This window comes from Xiphias gladius, chromosome 19 (assembly GCF_016859285.1).
Source record: "Xiphias gladius isolate SHS-SW01 ecotype Sanya breed wild chromosome 19, ASM1685928v1, whole genome shotgun sequence".
In the NCBI taxonomy this organism is placed as follows: domain Eukaryota; kingdom Metazoa; phylum Chordata; class Actinopteri; order Istiophoriformes; family Xiphiidae; genus Xiphias; species Xiphias gladius.
In genome coordinates, this window is record NC_053418.1 from 9717658 (window position 1) to 9737159 (window position 19502).

At 39.6% G+C, this 19502-nt stretch overlaps 1 protein-coding gene across 2 annotated transcripts in view; it reads left to right on the forward strand.

Moving 5' to 3' along the window:
• The window catches only part of rasgrf2b (Ras protein-specific guanine nucleotide-releasing factor 2b), a 44058-nt gene extending 27132 nt beyond the window's left edge, over positions 1–16926 (forward strand). The window contains exons 13-29 of one of the 2 annotated variants that reach the window (XM_040154292.1): positions 600–736; positions 1300–1382; positions 1765–2013; positions 3516–3608; positions 5064–5557; positions 8009–8134; positions 9050–9139; positions 9444–9550; positions 11310–11422; positions 11590–11650; positions 12250–12353; positions 13352–13436; positions 13537–13734; positions 14244–14323; positions 14458–14575; positions 14678–14746; positions 15373–16926. In XM_040154292.1, the coding sequence (XP_040010226.1) occupies positions 600–736; positions 1300–1382; positions 1765–2013; positions 3516–3608; positions 5064–5557; positions 8009–8134; positions 9050–9139; positions 9444–9550; positions 11310–11422; positions 11590–11650; positions 12250–12353; positions 13352–13436; positions 13537–13734; positions 14244–14323; positions 14458–14575; positions 14678–14746; positions 15373–15465 (2300 nt within the window). In that variant the 3' untranslated portion in view covers positions 15466–16926. Of the gene's footprint in view, positions 1–599; positions 737–1299; positions 1383–1764; positions 2014–3515; positions 3609–5063; positions 5558–8008; positions 8135–9049; positions 9140–9443; positions 9551–11309; positions 11423–11589; positions 11651–12249; positions 12354–13351; positions 13437–13536; positions 13735–14243; positions 14324–14457; positions 14576–14677; positions 14747–15372 lie in introns of those variants that run through there. The other variant, XR_005709477.1, reaches the window with a different exon arrangement.
• The last annotated feature ends 2576 nt before the right edge of the window (positions 16927–19502 follow it).

The following is a 19502-nucleotide window of genomic DNA, read 5'->3' on the forward strand; positions in this document are numbered from 1 at the left end:
ACAGAGGCAGCTCTTATTGGTTCATTTAGGCCCCTTCACCTCTCAGGAAGGTTAATTAGGTGTCAGAAAATAAGTTCAGAAATTACTCCCCCACAATATCAGGCTGTCACCTCTTTAAATGTCAGGTTTTGATCTTTTAACATTACAGCTCCATTATTATTATTATTTTTTTTAACCTGAGGATTCATTTTGCAAATAGGGAGACTGGTGAGGCACCTACACACACACACACACAAGTGCTGAGACAATCACATGCATATGCACACTTGCTTTAAATACACACCTTTACAGTTAAGCCTCAGGGGTGTGTAGAATGGAGATAGTAGGTCTGTTTGATTAACCCTCTGTGTGCGCGTGTTTGTGTGTCTGTGTGTGAGTGTGTGTGTGTGTGTGTGTGTGTGTGTGTGTGTGTGTGTGTGTGTGTGTGTGTGTGTGTGTGTGTGTGTGTGTGTGTGTGTGTGTGTGTGTGTGTGTGTGTGCAGGCGTATGTGTATGATTGTGCGTGTGCAAGCATTTTTTTAAAAAGTCCATTTACTATTATTATCATTAAGTGGTCTGTTGTAATGTAAAAAGCTCTTTCTTTTTCCTCTATCACACAGCTAAAGCTGGTGGTCAGGTATTTGGTCAACTGGACTTCAAGCTTGTTGTAGAGCCATCAGATTCACCTTCGTTCACTGTGGTGTTACTGGCACCATCGCGGCAGGAGAAGGCTGCATGGACCAGTGATATTAGCCAGGTAATACACAGACTCACACAAACACACACCCATACAAACACAGAAAAACAAGGACCTCGAAATAGCAAAAGCATGTCTCCGCTGGGCATTGAGAAGGCTCAGTGATAAGTAAACACAGACTCGGGTGCAGTTCTCCAGGGGCGGGTTGAGCTCACTGCATCAGTACTTCACAAACAGAGTTGTATCACACAAGCATGTCAGACTGGATTAATTCTTATCAGACAAAAAATTCACTGACAGTTTTAAGTAGCCTCTTTTCCACATCATTTCCTTATCAATTAAACTTGAAATCATTTCAAAATATTTTTTGCACTTGTTTTGAAAGGGAGCATACAGATATACAAATGAGTAGCAGGAAGATTATTTAAGAGTAAATAATGAGTATTTTTTCCATCAACATGATTTATGAAGTTGCAGACTCCACCAATCAGCTGCTTTAAATACTGTAGTTCAAAGAAAAATGAAAATAATTTTGCAAATAAACTCACTTCTCCCCTCTCATTCTGTCATTCATTCACTTTTTTCTCTCATTATTTATCCTCCTTTTCTCTCTGTCTTTGTAGTGCATAGATAATATCCGCTGTAATGGCTTGATGACCAGCGTATTTGAGGAGAACTCCAAAGTCACTGTGCCTCATATGATCAAGTAAGTGTGTTTGTGTGTGTGAAGAGGAACCCCCATCTCTTCATGCTGTTGTTACAGAACATAAGTTTATAATGTAGCATACCTGGGTGAAAATGTTACACTTGTGTTGATGTACAGTAAATTGTTAGGCTGTATGTTATGTATGTTATGCTTTTTTTATATTTATTTATGCTGATGCTGAAACCTGCTTGACAGTATTCTTTGGTATCCACTCTTATTTTTAGCCTCCTTCTTTGAATTATGTGGGTTTTGTGTTCATTTCTCTCGTTTACTTGGCTGTTTTTGCTCAGCTCCTTTCAAAACCTTTTCCTTGCTTAGCAGCCCAACAGTCACCCATGCTCGGTTGTGTGTGTGTGTATGTGTGTACGTGTGTATCCATCAGATCCGATGTGCGTCTCCATAAAGATGATGTTGACATTTGCTTCAGCAAGACGCTCAACTCCTGCAAGGTCCCCCAGATCCGCTATGCCAGTGTGGAGAGGCTGCTGGAGAGGCTGACCGACCTGCGTTTCCTCTCCATAGACTTCCTCAACACCTTCCTGCACACTTACAGGATCTTCACCACGGCAATGGTGGTCATGGACAAACTGGCCGACATCTACAAGAAGCCCTTTTCCTCCATACCTATCAGGTCATACAGCGCATACACACAAATATACAGTCATAAACACAGAAAAGTGCAGACACAGAAGCAGACAGAAATTGCACATACGGTACACATTCATTGCTACCAAGGAGCTAATAGCATCTCATAAATCGTCACAGAATGTACCTTTACTGGTCTGGATTTTTTTTTTTTTTTATGAAGGTGTGCACATTTATCCATGCCAATTTTGCGTGTGTCTATCTATATTTATGTTTGTATGATTTTATGCTCATGCAAACACTAATACAACAAGGATGTGCATTGCCGTTGTGAGTGTGGTTTATTAACTTCTCCCACTTTTTTTGTTTGTTTTTGTAAATCTGTGAATGATGTGGTCAGATGGGGGTCAGGGTTTTGGACTCGGCAGGCAGCTTCCACCTTTGTCCACAAGGTTAAACACATATTTGCTGAAATACATACCAGCCTGTGTATGGAGGCCAGCAGAACAGATACTTTTTGGCACAGTCATAGGAATATATTGTGTGTCAGATGAGAGTTTTGCTCTCTCTCTCTCTCTCTATACTTTTCTCATGCTCTCTCTTTCCTATTAGGCTCTGGCTCAATCAGAATTGTGTGTTTATATTCCTTCCTCAGCTTTACCTACCTTTTCATATGACAAAGCTCTGCCTTTTCCTCTGCCCAAGGGTTTGTATGCTAAGCCTAACTCACCATGGCCTGTGGCCTCCTTCACTGGAGGAGAACAGGGACCAGAGGTGTGCAGGAAGTCTGGTGGGGCCTTTACTTAAACGGGAAGTGCCTAATTTTTGCCCTTAATGTCACTACATTTGGGGATATGAGTGGCCACTCCTTGGGTCCTTGGGCCACTCATATCCCTATCCACTTGTAAATTTTTTCTCTCTCTTTTATTCTCCAGAGAGACTGTACAATAGCAGGTCTATGAAGAAGATTTTTCTTTCATGTTTTATCTTGGTGGAACTAGTTTGAATGTCTTATAATGGCCATCTATTGGCAAAGATAGGTGCACTGAAATTTCCACTATTTTACAGATGATTAGATTGAACCTTGATCCTTTAACGTAGAACCAAAATGGCCCCCTTTGGTTATCTCAGATAGATAAAAGAGGTGCACTCTATTTCATTTTTGACCCTTCCTGTTAGAGAGTCTCTCCATGCTACTGTTATGGACACACACATGCTGACATACATGCAGAAATGCAAAGATTCAGACGTTAACATAGCTCTTTGCATCCATTTTCCACTTGATTCTTCTCCTATGTGTCACATGTCGATATCTGGGAGACTGAACATATGCTGCTGTTCTCTGACTCACACACTGCCTCCCCTCCTCCTCAAAAATGCCTTCCCTCTTCCAAGAGATGAATTTATCATCCATCATCTTTCCTCACACCATCTTCTATCTCAGACACATCTCCTTCCTGCATTTTCAGGTCTCAATCCCACCATCACACCCATCCATTTAATCATTTTTCTGTGTCATCCATCTCTTCATGTCCCCTTCAACTACAGGGCGCAGTACCACTCATTTGACCGCCTGTCCATCTCATCCATCTGTCCTGACTACAGTCTGAAGATCAAGAAGATAGCCATGGACCAGTCCAAGTAACCAACTCTACTCTCTCTGTCCTCATTCTTACTGTCTCTTTCCTACTTTTTCTGCCCGTTCTTCCTTTCCTCTCATCTTGGTCTGGAACTTCACTGATGCATGACTTTCCCCTTTACCATGACTTTTTAATCTACCAACTATCTATCTCTTTATAAAACTGAATAGCAACAACTCACAGGGTCGTAATTTTACCAACTTTAAACATTTTTGGTTGATGATACATAGACAGGAATGGGAGAAGGGTAGTCTCCAATATGCAGCTGGTCTGTAGCATGTTTTCTCACTGGATCATTCCTTCCTCAAGGCTGGTTTTTCTGTATTCATATTGATCCTTTTTGTCTTTCCTATTCAATCTGCTTCGTATCCTTCTATTAAGCATATTCTGGTGCTTGCTTCCTGTTATTCCTGTGCTTAATTCAAAATTCTTCAGCATTCCTCCTCTCTGCTTTTCACGTATTTTTCCTTCCTCAATCCTCCTTTCATTTCTCCCCCCATCTTTCACTCTGGAATGCGATTTGTCCTCTATTTCCTGCTGAATATCAAGCTTATGTGAATAAATGATGGCTGTGTTTATCTATGCACAATTACTCGTCCCTTGACGTAGCTCTGTACACATGATTCGCTGAGCAGTGTTAATGTCATCATGAAATGGATAACCGAAATGCTTGCTGATTAAAACTTTTGCACTTTCATTGCCTAGTTAATAAGGCGTTTAAATGTTTTAAATGTAATCTGCAATAAAAACTAGATTTTAAAATTGTAATCTCTGAACTGGATGCATTTTTGTTAACTATGATGCTCCTGTTAGGCACATGATCAGGTACTAAAATCATGATCATTAGCTTTAGCTTTAAGGGTGTTTGAGGGTATTCATATCCACAATGGTTGAACAGTTTTAGCCCTTTTTTATACATAATCCTTCAATTTTAGGGAAGTGCTGCAGTACAGTGATCCTAAACATTCGAGAAAAACAACCAAGACATTTTTAAAGCTAAACAGCAACATTTTCTCCTCTGGTAAAGATAGTCACCAGACTTCAGTCAAACTGTGCATATGTTTAACTTGCTAAAGAATAGACTGGAGTCAAAAAGCCCCTTAAAAGCAAAGTTTTGATATATATATATATATATATCATATATATAAAGCTAAAAGTCAACGCTTCTTTTACTGAGACACTGTTCACTACTCTTCTCTTCTTTATGAATTATGAAAACCCACTATGTCATTTTATTTTGACCCTAAACCAGGCATTTATCTCTAATGCAGGAAGACTATTTGAGAAAATCCATTTTCTAATAAACCTTTCACAGTTTTGGGTATAGAGAGTAGCAACGTCTTGTTTTGAGCTGCTGCAATTACGTTTCCTTTTCATCCATTTTCCTGAACTCTCTCTTTATTGCTTTTTTAATATCCTATTATTATATTAACATACTGCTTCTTCCCCCTTTCAGGTCCTTGGAGCTCTTCTTTGCCACCAATCAGAGTAACAGAGGTGGTGAACACATAAACGACAAATCTCCTCGTCTCTGCCGCAAGTTCTCCTCTCCTCCTCCTCTGTCCATCCCATCCCACACTTCCTCTCCTGTCCGAACACGAAAGCTTTCCCTCCACTCCCCCATCACTACCAGAGTTGGAGGCCTCGACCTTACTAGTCCACTGTCAAACTCCAGTATCAACCACAACACTTCCCAGTCCGCTGCCAGTAGCCCTACATCTGCCCAGACCCCCCAGACCCCGACACCTCAGACCCCGACCCTGACCGCATCGTTTCCTCCTCCGGCTCCCTCCTCCACCTCTCCCCCACCCAACAACTCCAAGTCAACACAAGACCAAGTTTCTCCCACTCCTTCGTCCCCGGACCAGAGTCCCGGCCCAGCTGCAGAGGGAGAGGAGATGCCCAGGATAGACCCTTTCTGTGGGAAACTGCGACGGAGCATCCGCAGAGGTACATCCACATACAGCATACAGTATAAATACAGTGCAAAAACATTTACAGAACATTAGGGCTGCATCTTGTTTAAAATCTATCTGTATTAGTTTTGAAATATTAACATCCTTTTCTACAAATCCTCTTTTACATTTGTCAAAAAAGCCAAAGTTCTCAAATTTTAAATGTATAAACATAAGCAGCCACACGAGAACTTTAACATGAAAATACCAAAAGTGACAAAATTTTGATTTAAACTAGAAATGATCTGATCAGAGATTAAAGAGTAACTTAACAGGAGGCTGAAAAGCTGTGTCTCACTGTCCTCTCTGGTTTAGAGTTTCAAATCTGTTTCCGTCTGACCACAATGATGCGTCTTCAGATGTGGTCAGTATTGTGCTTTTTTGCACCTTAAACCACACCCACAGGGATGTCATGGTGTACTGACACTCCCTTGTGTACACCTCTACATCACGGCAGCAAGGTGAGAAGTGGGACCACTGGAGAAAAAAACAAGATAAAGTAGATATTGCTATGCTCACTAAATATCACATTTTGGATGTTTTAGTGGTGGTATGCATCTAGAAATACTGTCAAAAGATGATTATTGTTCTTTTTACCCATAAATATGAATGCAACAGAAATAAAGATTTAACCCTAAATTTTGTGGGTTAAATTAGACAAAACTTTAATGATTGTAATTATTTTGGAGGGCTGTAACAGCCATTTGGAGAACTGTGAAGCATTGCCAGATTATCAAATTCTCCCACTGTGCTTCTGTACTGTGCTTAGGTCTTTGCCATGTGCAACTTGTTAGTGTGTGCAGTTTGCTCTGTAGGTATATATTCTATATATTCTCTATAATGTAACATCCACATATAGAGCCCTATTGACATACTGAAATGCTTATGAAGGGCCGTAGGTCACTCATCAAATGGCAGAGTGTTAAGTGTTCCCTATAAAACCAGAACAGGTACCTAGTGGGACGTCATTATCTCCTTATATTTGTGTGCTTGAGTCAGCTAAGCTGACTGCCCGCCACACATTCTCAGATCATCTAATAGTGGTGTCAAACAGCCTCTCAGGGTATCTGAAGCTGCACAACAAGGACAAGCTGCAGTTAGACCCTCATTACCATGTGCACACACATAAAAATGTGTGTGTGTGTGTGTGTGTGTGTGTGTGTGTGTGTGTGTGTGTGTGTGTGTGTGTGTATAAGAGTTTTTGCATGAATGTGTACACGTTTGACAGCTGCTAGGAGACAAAAACCCATTAGCACCCGTACCATAAAGCCACATTCACCTCCGTCACATATTGTCTCTCAATTTCTTTCACTCTTAATCAGTCAGTGTATTTGCAGTACTGCATGTATCTATGAATACATATACACATATGAATGGTGTATATTTATTTCCAAAGCAAAACACCAGGATACATATGATGTAACAAGAGCATCTATGTGGCGCCAGGTAATCAGGTGCTGTGTGTTGTTTACTGTACTTAGCGCCAAATACAAAAATGGATTGGCGAAAAATTAAGGGAAAAAACTGATTAAATAAGCGTAGAAATGTAATGATTGCAGATGCATCCATACAGGGCATGAGGTGTCACTGAATGGTTTGACGGATGTGAAAATGGATAAAAGCGTCTGGCAAATTAATAAATGTAAATGTAAATGTTAAAAAAAATGTATGTCAGGACCCTCACATTCACCAAATCTCAACCCAGCTATACACCTATGGAAGATTTTGCTCCAATGTGCAAGACAGTGCTATACGTAACTACCATCAAAACACCAAATGAAGGAAAAATAATAATTTTCAGGAAAAATAATGTTTGTCCCTCTAGTCGAGTTCCAGAGACTTGCATATCTACGTCAAGGAGAACTGAAGCTGTTCTGGAGGCTTGTGGTGGCCTAAACTTAATGTTGATTTTCACTTTAATTTGTCAGCCATTTGTCATGTATATTCAGCCACAGAGTAATTCAGGTTCAGTTGTAATACTTGCTAATATGCCAAGACACACTTGAATTTTTTCTTTTTTTTTCTGGTCACTGTATTTCTGTATTTGTGTTGGAGTGCATGTCCAAAGGCTAAATACATGTTTGCATTTAAAGAAATCAAAAGAACTCTGACTGGACATTTGCTGAATGAATCAAATATCAAAAAAGGCATGTTATATCAATGCACTTGCAAACAAGCACTTGTATACACACACACACACACACACACACACACACACACACACACACACACACACACACACACACACACACACACAAAATGTGCAGGGAACAAATAAAACTCTCAATTTTATCCACCAGTTATACTGAGTGATCCCTACCTAGCTGTGAACTTAAGTATAACAAAGTTCTCCACTAGAGTAGAGCAGCAACTGTAATGACCATAACCACCATCATCATCTCCATCATTACTGTCATTCTTGTCCTTCTTCTCTCCTCCTGTCTAGCTGTGCTGGAGTCAGTGTCACTGGAGAAAATCATCCCAGAGTCTCCTCAGAGCAGTGAAGCAGGAGACATATCTCCATGTCGGTCTCCTTCCACACCTCGACACCTCCGCTACAGACAGCCTGGAGGTAAGACTGTGTGTGTGTGTGTGTGTGTGTGTGTGTGTGTGTGTGTGTGTGTGTGTGTGTGTGTGTGTGTGTGTGTGTGTGTGTGTTTTTGTGTGTGGTTTATGACTCATTAGTAGACCACAGTGCCGTAGCCACAGGCCTCTGCAGTGGGCAGTGCTGTACCCACTGACAGGCTACGCTGCAGAACCCCAGGCAAAGATCCCTGACCCAGCAGGCTGACATCTTAGGTACAGCAGCATAATACAAAACTCAAACACCAGACCATGGTATAAATGGGCCATGTGTGTTTGTAAGAGTGTGTGAGTATGACTGTAAGTGTCTTGGGATAGTTTTCCTTGAAGTGTGCCAAGTTAAATAGACTTCCTGGATGACATTAAAGACAGTCTCTGCTGTATGTAGGACAGCGGCTGAGGCAACAAGCAGTTGGACGGCTTGAGTTAGGATGATGATGATAATTAAAAGGGATAAGTGTTTTGATCACAATGAGGATTCCTGTACAATTGTTGGAAATATTGCCAATAACCAGAAGTATATTTATGGTCTGCAATGTACCTGTAACAAGAATGACAATGTTGATGATTGGGAGTTTTATAAATGATGATAGATAATAGATGGTGAAGGGGTACATTTTCAGGTCTGTAATAAATATATGAGCTAAATAAACTTGGCCTGTTGTTACAACCAACGTACTCTCTTTGTGCAAATTATTGTTTTGAAAGTGTGTTCATAGTCATAGCAACCAAATTGGGTATAGTGCTTACTAACATAGTATGAATAATACATGAATAATAAGGCAAACTTTTTAGCCATGTCTGTTTTTGCCAGTTGTTGTCCCTCACATGAGTGATAACATTGGTAAAAAATTATAACAGCATTGTTGGCTTTGATGATAATTATGTGTTTGTGTGTTTGCAGTCCAGTCAGGGGAGAACTCACGCTGCTCAGTCTCTCCTGCCTCTGCCTTTGCGATCGCCACAGCCGCAGCAGGACATGGTACACCACCAGGTACACACACACACACACACACACACACGCACACACACGCACACACACACACACACACACACACACACACGCACACACACACACACACACACACACACACACACACACACACACACATACATACTCAAACACACATTGACACAAACACTGATCAAACATACTGTACAATATGAAAGAACATGTGTGTTCTTTCATATTTCTGAGATTTCTGTACAGTAAAGCCCCAGATCATCAGTGAAAGTTTTATATTATCACGCAATAATAACATATTGTCTCTGGCTGTCCTTTTCCTCTCTTTTTCCAGTGTTTACTAACTCTGAAAGAACTTGTGATAAAGAGTTCATCATCCGCAGAGCGGCAACTAACAGAGTTCTCAATGTGCTGCGCCACTGGGTCTCCAAACACTCACAGGTTTGTCTGCACCCACCACTGTCTTGTCTGTCTGTGTATGCGTGTGGGTGTTCCCTGTTTTGCTGGGGTGATCAAGTATGTGGTCTCATTAAAGTAGGTGTCTGATGCATTCTCTCTCTGCTCTTTTGCTCTCACTTGAGCACGTAAACAGCCCCATGCACACAAACACACCACATATTGCTGGCGTGTCAATTGGACAGCCAGCTCGACCTGCCTCAGTCCACCTACTTACTCTTCTGCTAAACAGCCAGTGTTGCCTCTAATGAATTGAATATCAAGGTAATTGCCTGACTCCCTGCATAGAGGTCCGTCCAGTCTAACTGCATTGATTTGTTTTATGTATTTTTCTTCAATAATGCAAAATGCTGTGAAGACAGGTCAGCTTTAGCCGGCTTATTAGCACACAAGCGTATATACAAACACACACACCCACATACTGTACACCCAATCATATTTTTCTTTTGGAAGCCAAAGAAAAAAGAGCTCGTTAAAACTGTACTTTGGAGTTAAACTGAGGTGGGAAGGACAGGGGAAAAGAAGAGGAAAAGAAAGACTGGACGGAATGAAGAGGTTCAGGAGGACGAATGGACAGTCGCAAGACATGAAGGATTATACAGCAGTGATTGATGATTGGTCAGATTGGGGAGACTAGAGAAAGTTATTAATCGAGTAAAGTAATAAAGAATGGAATCACCCATAGTTTAGCACTGTATGTAATACTATGGTCTGTGTTTGTCCTGTACTTCTGTTGGAGGTGATATGAGGATATATACAATGAAAATATATGCATTTGTCAACCATAAGATATTTTGCCACAGGGTTTTACACTGTGGTAGCTGTCCCTCTAATATCTAACAAAAACACAAGAGTATTGGGCCATTAGGACAATGTTGCAAATCAAACCCAGGAGAGTTTTATAGTAACATTGAATTTGTATATGATTTCTGCATCAATGTGAGACCTTGGTTCCTTAATTTTTAAGTTTAGGTATTTAATCATCTGGATTAAGTCAAAACAGACAGTCCCCTTCTGGTTATTTTATCCAAAAACACGTTGTCAATTGATTTTCCGGAATGTACCACTCTTCATGTGTACTGTTAACTACATAGTTACTTAATTACAACTACTTTTGGGATGTGGGTAAGTACCGGAAAAACATGGAGACAGCTTTTGCATTGTGGTCTGCTTTAATGACAACCACAACAGTTGGACAACAGAACTCTTGACACTAAACTTGATACACCCACTTCACTGTGTTATGATGTATCAGTCCGCCAGACTAAACAGCATTAGGTAGTCCCTCATCTACAAACAAAAAGGATTGTTTAAACTATAATATATATACGTCTATTTACATCAATTAAATTATGTGAAATATCTGAAAAAGCATCAGTAAAATAGGGTATAAAATAAATACTCACAAAAAAATCTCATCTTACATTAATTATCACAAGAAATATCAATATACAGAAAAATCTTTCAAAAAAGGAATATACCATGAAAGAGGATCCTGTTTTCTCCTAACGTCTGTCTCCATGAGGGCCAATTTGAGTTTTACACTTTGAGAGTGACAAAAAAGGAAAATATGAACCTTCACCTCTTTGGTTAAGGTCTGGTTTTAGAGTCTAGATCAGCATTAGTTTCAGGTTAATGTGAGGGTACTAGTTGAGTTCAGGCACGTTTGTGGTGGGTGCTGGGGAACCCATATGTCTGTGAGGGTCCTTTCATTTATAGAAGTCCATGCTGCGTTTGTGTTTAGGACTTTGAGATGAATGGGGAGCTGAAGATGTCCGTGATCTGTCTCCTGGAGGAGGTGCTCAGAGATCCAGACCTTCTGCCTCAGGAGAGGAAAGCTACTGCCAACATACTTAGGTACAGCACACACACAAATATACACAAAAATGTGCCCATACACCGACATGCTCCATATGTATGAAGCACTTGAACATAACACCTAAAAGTTGAAAAGTTTCTCTCACTAAATTGTCACTAAAGCTTATTCTATTCTATATTCTATTCTATTCTACTCTGTCTCCTAGCGCCCTTTCTCAAGATGAGCAAGAAGATGCCCAGCTGAGAATAGAGGACATCTTGCAGATGGTGAGAAAATTGCAGCACATAAAATCTTTTAATATCTTTTTAGTGAGCCACTGAATACATCCTATTATGATTTTATGATTAGCTAGTTATTACTCTGTTGGATCAATTAGGCTGCAATAATTTATTGTATAAAAAGACAAAATTCTACCTTTTGCTGCACAACCTGAACCTCTTGTTACTGCAGACTCGCTGACTGATAAAGCATTTAATTTGAATTGGAATAATGATGTGGACTCTCTATGGGATTACTTGGTTTTAAGATCAAGCCTCCCAAATGTATTTACACGGTAATACACACCTCACCTAAATCCTTCTCAATTTTCCTGGTTACCCCCCTTTACCAGTTCCTAGAATGAAAACAATCAGGAGTCATGAGCGCCCCTGGTTAATGGTCTTGGCTTAATAATGATTGGGAATCATAAACAGATACACATTGCCTGGGTAAGAAGCGAAAATCCTCTGTCAGCAACCACTGTCATCTCCTCCAGGCAGAAGGGGGAAATGCATCCTCTCCTGACTGTGACCATCTCCAGGGGACTCTCAAATGTCATAAAACATAATTCATCGTGGCCAGTTTCTTTCTCCATTTGTGTGTTTAGGCGGACTGTCCGAAGGCAGAGTGCTTTGAGTCTCTCTCAGCGATGGAGCTGGCTGAACAGATCACTCTGCTGGATCACATTGTCTTCAGGAGCATTCCTTACGAGTCAGTCCTCTAATAATACTCTCACACTGTGATCTGCATCAGGCCAAGCAAAACTAAATCACTTTCATGGATACTGCCTATTATGAGAGCAGTTAATCATTGCAGCTCCCTCGGCAGAAAAGTATGCCTTTAGAGGGACAACAAGGAAAACTGATGGCATTGCATTTTAACCTACATTATTAAGTTTTACTTGAAATGACTAGAATTTTACTTTGCTTTGTTTTACTACTGCTATGATGAAGGTTTCTACCTGTAATCAGCTTTGTGAAACATCTGTAAGACCTGCATTTAAATATTAGATAGTTTGTGCTGTGTATTTAGTCATTTAATTCTTTGAAAATGGATTTTGGAAATAATTTTTACATTCAGTAGCACTGATTTACACCAGTTTCCTCCTCTGCTGTCGGTTAGGTAAGGTGGGTGGCACAGAAAACGTAATTAAACTCTAAATTACATTTTTTTTCAAAGTGCAACTGTGTTTGTATTTCTCCTGTATATCGACATATATTTATCTCTAGCCATTACATGTACAGCAGAGTAAAACAGGTTGAAAGCCTCATTGTAACCACATCTAATGTAATCTTACCACATTGCCGTCTCTCAAAAAGCTGTGGCCTAAGAAAATTATGCAGTTCTTTGATTTGTGATATTTTAAACCAGTTGAGACAATAATCACATACATTTAGTTTTTAAGTAATTATAATCAGAAGCAAAGATGTTTTGTTGTTTTCTCACACCATTTTATTTTGGCTAGATGGCAATAATGTTACACAAACTGATCACTGTTCAGTTCTTTATTTCTCAACAGCCTCCATGAGCCACCTCTTTCTTTACTCATGGTGCTTAACTATTTCAAGAAATCCTGGAAAATGTGATCATATCCTTAAGTTACAGTATTTAGCTAATGTAACTTAAATCTTATGAGATTACTGTGCTATATTTAAGAGATTGTGATCTCATGTGGATTTATCATACGTCTCTGTCCTCCCCCTCTTTAGAGAGTTCCTGGGCCAGGGTTGGATGAAGGTTGATAAGACAGAAAGGACGCCCTACATCATGAAAACTAGCCAACACTTCAATGATGTAAGCGTTTCCAGTGTCTTTAATCACATTTTTGTTTCCGGCTCCACTGTCTGGATCCAGTACATATCCTTTGATATTCTCTCCTCTTTCCCTGTCAAAGATGAGCAACCTGGTGGCATCACAGATTATGACCCACACCGATGTGGGCTCGAGGGCCGGCTCCATTGAGAAGTGGGTTGCCGTAGCTGACATCTGCCGCTGTCTCAACAACTACAACGGAGTACTGGAGATCACGTCTGCACTCAATCGCAGTGCCATCTATCGTCTGAAGAAGACCTGGGCTAAAGTCAGCAAACAGGTAATACATGATTCTCCGTCAATCCTCTCCGTGTATAAAATCTATAACTCAGATGTAAAAAGCATAACACAGGTTGTCAGTAAGTATTGTAATTAAAAACAAGTTTCTATAAAGTTTTTGTAACTATACAGGCTAAGAAGAAAGTTGTTTTGTCTTCGTAATGTCTACAAATGAATGACTCCCGGTAAAATGATATTATTAGAGAGTTCAGAGAAAAGACAACGCAGAAAGGCATTTACCTGTCATGTATAGTATCTGCTCCTCGCTTAATTCACTAAATTAAATAAAGCCATAATCATCCAATCACCAGACAGTCTGTCTCTTCGCCGAGCCATTCTCCCTCTTCAGGACTGAAGCTAATTTGATTTTGTCTTTTTATCATATTTATTATTATCATCTTTTATTAAGACTAAGTGGATCTTCGATCAATGCAACCATCTTGTTTGTCCTGAGTTGTTCATTATAATCTTTCAAATTAATTTTAAATGTGCATTTGTGGTCTATCCCAGACTAAAGCCCTGATGGACAAACTGCAGAAGATCGTGTCTTCTGAGGGAAGGTTTAAAAATCTGAGGGAAACCCTGAAAAAGTGAGATTATGCACGCTTTCAAATGATAATCATTATACATTTCACAAATAAGAAAATAAAAATGTGCTTTTATTGACTTTGAGATGATTTGTTGTGCACATTCTTCCGTCACACTTCACACTGTCTTCCTACAGCTGCAACCCTCCATGTGTGCCATACCTTGGAATGTATCTGACAGACCTGGCCTTTATTGAGGAGGGAACGCCCAATTTTACTGAGGAAGGCCTTGTTAACTTCTCCAAAATGAGGATGGTAGGAAAATACATGCATAAAAACTGCACAAAGTCGATGCAAATCATCTGTACATGCACACTGTAATTTAATTGTCAACTTGAATTCCACATTTTGTTCTAGATATCCCATATCATCAGAGAGATCCGACAGTTCCAGCAGACTCCGTACAGAATAGAGCATCAGGCCAAGGTACTCTTCTGTAAAGACATTGGATTTTTTTCCAATAAGAGTGCCTTTTATTTCTAAAGCGCATCACCAAAGCAGCATTGAATATCATCGTATTTACAGTACAGTTAGAGAATAATAGAGTTTAAAAGTGCTTTACAAAACATAAACAGAGGATCAAAAAAATTAGAAGTCAGATAAAACTAAAGAGAATATGCTTTATAGTAAGCAAAGATCGACTAAGGAGGAGTTTATAAAAAGATTGTGAAAAATGAAAGGCACAAGTTTTTACCGCACAGATGTTTTATGGAAGTGCTTGTCTCAGCTGCTGTTGTGAAAGGATTGTTGAAAATCCCTTTTGATATATGGTCGTCTTTTGGAAATGTACATCTGTAATATTTTTCTGAGAACTGTGGAAAGTAGTTGGATAAGAGACGACTGAGATCTAAATTTAATTTGAATTAAAAACCATATGTGGTAAATGGCTCACTTTCAAAGTCATTTTGGTTTTTCCCCTATTGAGCCTTTTAAAACCATCTAGCTGCTAAAAATGTTACACATCTCGCCCTTTAATGGAAAATAACAAAATAAAGCTCGTCGCTGGCCAGAAACTTACAGACTTTCTCCCCCCTTTCATGTGTTCTCTCCAGGTGACCCAGTACCTTCTGGACAAGACTCTGATCATGGATGAAGACACGCTCTACGATCTCTCGCTGAAGATCGAGCCCAGGCTTCCTGCCTGAGTTACGGCTGTTTATGGCCACAGGGAGCCTGCCAAACCTGGACCCCCCAGGTGCAACACACCCATGTAATCTCATCATTCAAGCAGAAAGTTTCAGGAAGCTTTGAGAGCGACACAGAAATGGAAAAAAAGAGACTGATGTGAGCGATATCTTGAGAGTCAAGTATGAGGATAGTCGAACAAGCTTCAGAGTTTTACAGGCGACTGAGGGAGCATGAGAAGTGGATAGGCTAAGCATTTCTAAATTGTTGGGCTGATTGTCTTCAAGGAAAAACGAGCTGCATTGCATGAGGGTTATGAGATGTCGCTGTGTGTGCTCATCATTCCTCAGTGGAAAGTGTGGTGCACAAGACACCACACTTAAGTGCAGGAAAAGCTGAGAGCGAATGAAATACAGTGGGTAAAACAGAGATGTAGCATATACAGATAGTGTGACAGAGAGATGTCTGAGCTCGTGTCTCTGTGCTATTGTCTGTGTTCTGTTGCCTGTGCTTTTCCAAGCCATGTCCTGGACCTAGAGCCCCAAGAATGCTTTCTGTCATGAGGATGTCAGTGCATAAAACTTGCATGATTTCAGCTTGGGATATAACTCTGTAAATGGCCTTCAACCTGAACCCTGACCCACAGCTTAGCAGGCTTCACTCTTACCAGGGTGACTCTCTAAGCCACTATGCATCCTCAGTGGGCTGGGTACGGCAAAATGCCTTTAAGCCTTCAAATATAATGTAGAAAGACACTAAAACAAAACACATAAAGGTCATTTAAAATGGAAAATTTGATATATTTTGATGAAGTGGCTGATTTTTCCATTGATAAAACAATTAATTCTGAATTTTTCTTTAGTCGGACTATGCCTAAAGACTTCCCATGAGAATGGAGAGCTCCTCTTTATTTTTTTTTTTTAAATGTCCACATGAATGAAACAAAATGAAAAACTTTATCAGTGCCTTCCACTAGTGTAGGTCAATTTCCCCACATGCCAATTTACAAGCATAAAGTTTTATTTTAATCTCACTGAGAAATCTTATGATTTCTTTTAAAAATTTAACTGTAGTTTTCACAAATTCAACTTTTGTCAGAAAATAGGTCATGTAGACTTAACAGTAGCATGTTAGTGTAAACTCGGTGAAGTTATTGCAGCATCTGATCGTCAGCAAATATCTCCCTCTAGTGTTTAAACATTGTTATAGCCTCCACGGACCCAAAGCTTTTGCAGTGTTTGTGTGCAGTTTGATTTCTTTCGGCTTCCGCAAACTGTCTGATACTGATGTGTGTGGTCAGGTCCCAGTGTGTAACTCTTGGATGTAGGCTGGGACAGTTTTTGCACTCTCTGAGATGTAGCTTAGCTTGAGTGACAGTATGATAGTTATTTTCCATGCTATTTATTTAATCAGATACTGTATTTATATTATATTTGTATATAGTGACTCCACACATATCATATGATTAATGAAGGAATACTTTGAATTGTTATGCTGTGAATATTAATTTTTTTTTTTTTTTTTTTTTTTTGGTCACTCTTGTTTTTATGTTGAATTCTAGTTTTGCATCCCAGGCTCTTGTATTGCAAGAAATCTGTATAACTTTATTCTAAAAAAAAAAAAAAGATGTCTTTTGAAAGTTAAAAAAATGTAGCATTTGAATAATCAGAATTTGTTTTCCGTATTGCTGATATGATGAACGTAGTTGTGCTGCATGCACACAACAGCTGCATGTTGTGCATGTCTGAGTGGACGCTCCCTGTACCTTGTCCCTCTGCTTCTCTATCTTAGTATTGTCTCTGTAGCTGGCTCTGTTAAAAGGTATAAAAACAATATTTTGTCCCTCAAATCTGAAACATTTGTCTCTTGGTGTACCATACAAAGTCAAGCATAGACTTTAGGCTATGTCATCAAACGTCTGTTGTTATGCTGTAGGAGTGTTAGAGGTTATGCAGGCGTCATTGAAAACAGAGAACTTTCCTCATAAAACAATAACCTTGTTCCAGATTGATTAGAGGAAATGTTTTCAGGCTTTGCTTTTGGGAAAACTTGTCGTTTGCACTGCGCCTGTAATTCTGAGTGTCTGTTTTACATGCAGGTTTGGGGATCTTGGTTGCTATATTTGTATTGTAATATTATTTTTGTGTATTTGTGTGTTTATTTATTCGTTTGCATTTTTCACTTGTAGGTGCAGGGGAAATAAATTCAACATGCCTTATGTGTTTGCATTGTGCAGTTTCTTCCACTTCTGCTTCCCCTGACAACAGGTGGACTTAATTTTAATGCCCATATCATTTTGTCAACAGAATGTAGGGCTCCAACAATCTGTGGTGCATCGACAAATTCAACATTTCAGCTACAATATTGGGGCCAAACTTTGTGAAACCACCAACATCAGGCTCCACAACTACAGTAAAACAGTGTGTATATGTTTTAAAGGGAAGCAGTATTTTTGTATTTAACCAAGAAATCCTCTTGAACATTTATTACTGATATTCAGAGTTTTATCTGGTGCTGAGGTCTAAGACTAGACCAAAAGTAGAATTCACCAAATTTAAGAATTAATATTCTTCCCTTTGTCTAGGAATGTCCCGATATCAACCCACTTGTACATACTCAAGGCCAGAAATCAGACCTAGATCAGAATTATACATTCTCAAAGTACCAAATCTGACGCTGCTCTTACAACGATGAATAATTTAGAAATTTGAATTTAGAAGTTTGAACCAGATGTTGCACTAGAAAACTACATCCAGTAGCATGTGCTCTCACAGTCACATTTAAAAGAAAACTAAATCTTGATCTAGTATTGTCATTCGGACAACACTTGGAGATGCTTCACAGATAATAACTTTCTATTTTTGCAATGTTTGGACCTTAATTTTATGAAGTACACTGTCTAAGCCTATATCATGGTATAGGTTGTCTCCCTAACCATCCAGATTTGATGGTTAGGGAGACACACACAGCGAAAAACTGAAATAACTGAAATAACAGCTTCCATTTTAACTTAGATTAAGGTTATTCTTCAGGTTGTGTGGTTGCTGTAGTTTGAAGAGTATTCCATCATAGAGCTGGTGCTTTGAAATGACAACCACAGTTCATACATATTTAAATAAAACTACAGTGTAAGACCACTTGTACTTTGGCCAGCAAACACAGTTGTTAATGTATCCTTTGTGAAACAGTTCATCAACAGAAATTTCTGTTTGATCCCAAGAGCGGGTCAAACAAAATGCCAGAGCCAAGAATAATTTCATTTTTATCAGTATACTGTACAGGCTATACAATAAGCACTGCTGAAGGTTTTTTGACAACCTCTTTCTCGAAATCCTGACTTTGAACAAGATAAAGGTTTCCACATTTACTGTCACCAAGTGTGACCAGGTACTGCGGACATCCTGCCACCATGTGCTCTCGAATGAGGTTGCCTCTTTTTGCATCAGTGAGGGCATGACCTGTATACAACCCGTGAGCTAACGTGCTCCACCCTTTATTGATTTTCATCCGAGATATTAAACTTACCAGCTACGATATCAAAGTGAGGTTTAGATATGAAGAGGAATCAGTATCTACAGTGAGAACAACAAACGACACTGCTATTTGTGGTTGTTGGTGGAGATAACGTTAGAGTGAGGGAAAGGGACAGAAATAGAGAGAGACACCCCAGACAAAGACAGAGGGAGTGAGAGAGAAAAATGTCATGTAGTGTAAAGCCCAGACAAGTTGAGCAAATTTTTGCAACGTAATAAAGTCATCATTCAAAATGTTGTCGAGGAGATGTGCCAATTTCTTCTTCTGGGTTCTGGTGTCAGTTTTCAGTGCAGATAACCCAACTGGAGGGTGGCATCTGTGGCTTGTAAGTATTTGTCTCCCAGTAGGGGTTTTATGGCAGATCAACCAACATGACTCCTGTTTCTGGTGGACAGATGGTTGGCACTTAGTTGAAGTTTATCACAACACTGTGAGTGTTACATCTCAGCCTTTTCCAGTCAGAGACAGCAACTCATGGGTTTAGTGAAAATTAGTAACACTGGATTTGAAATGCTGAAAAAAA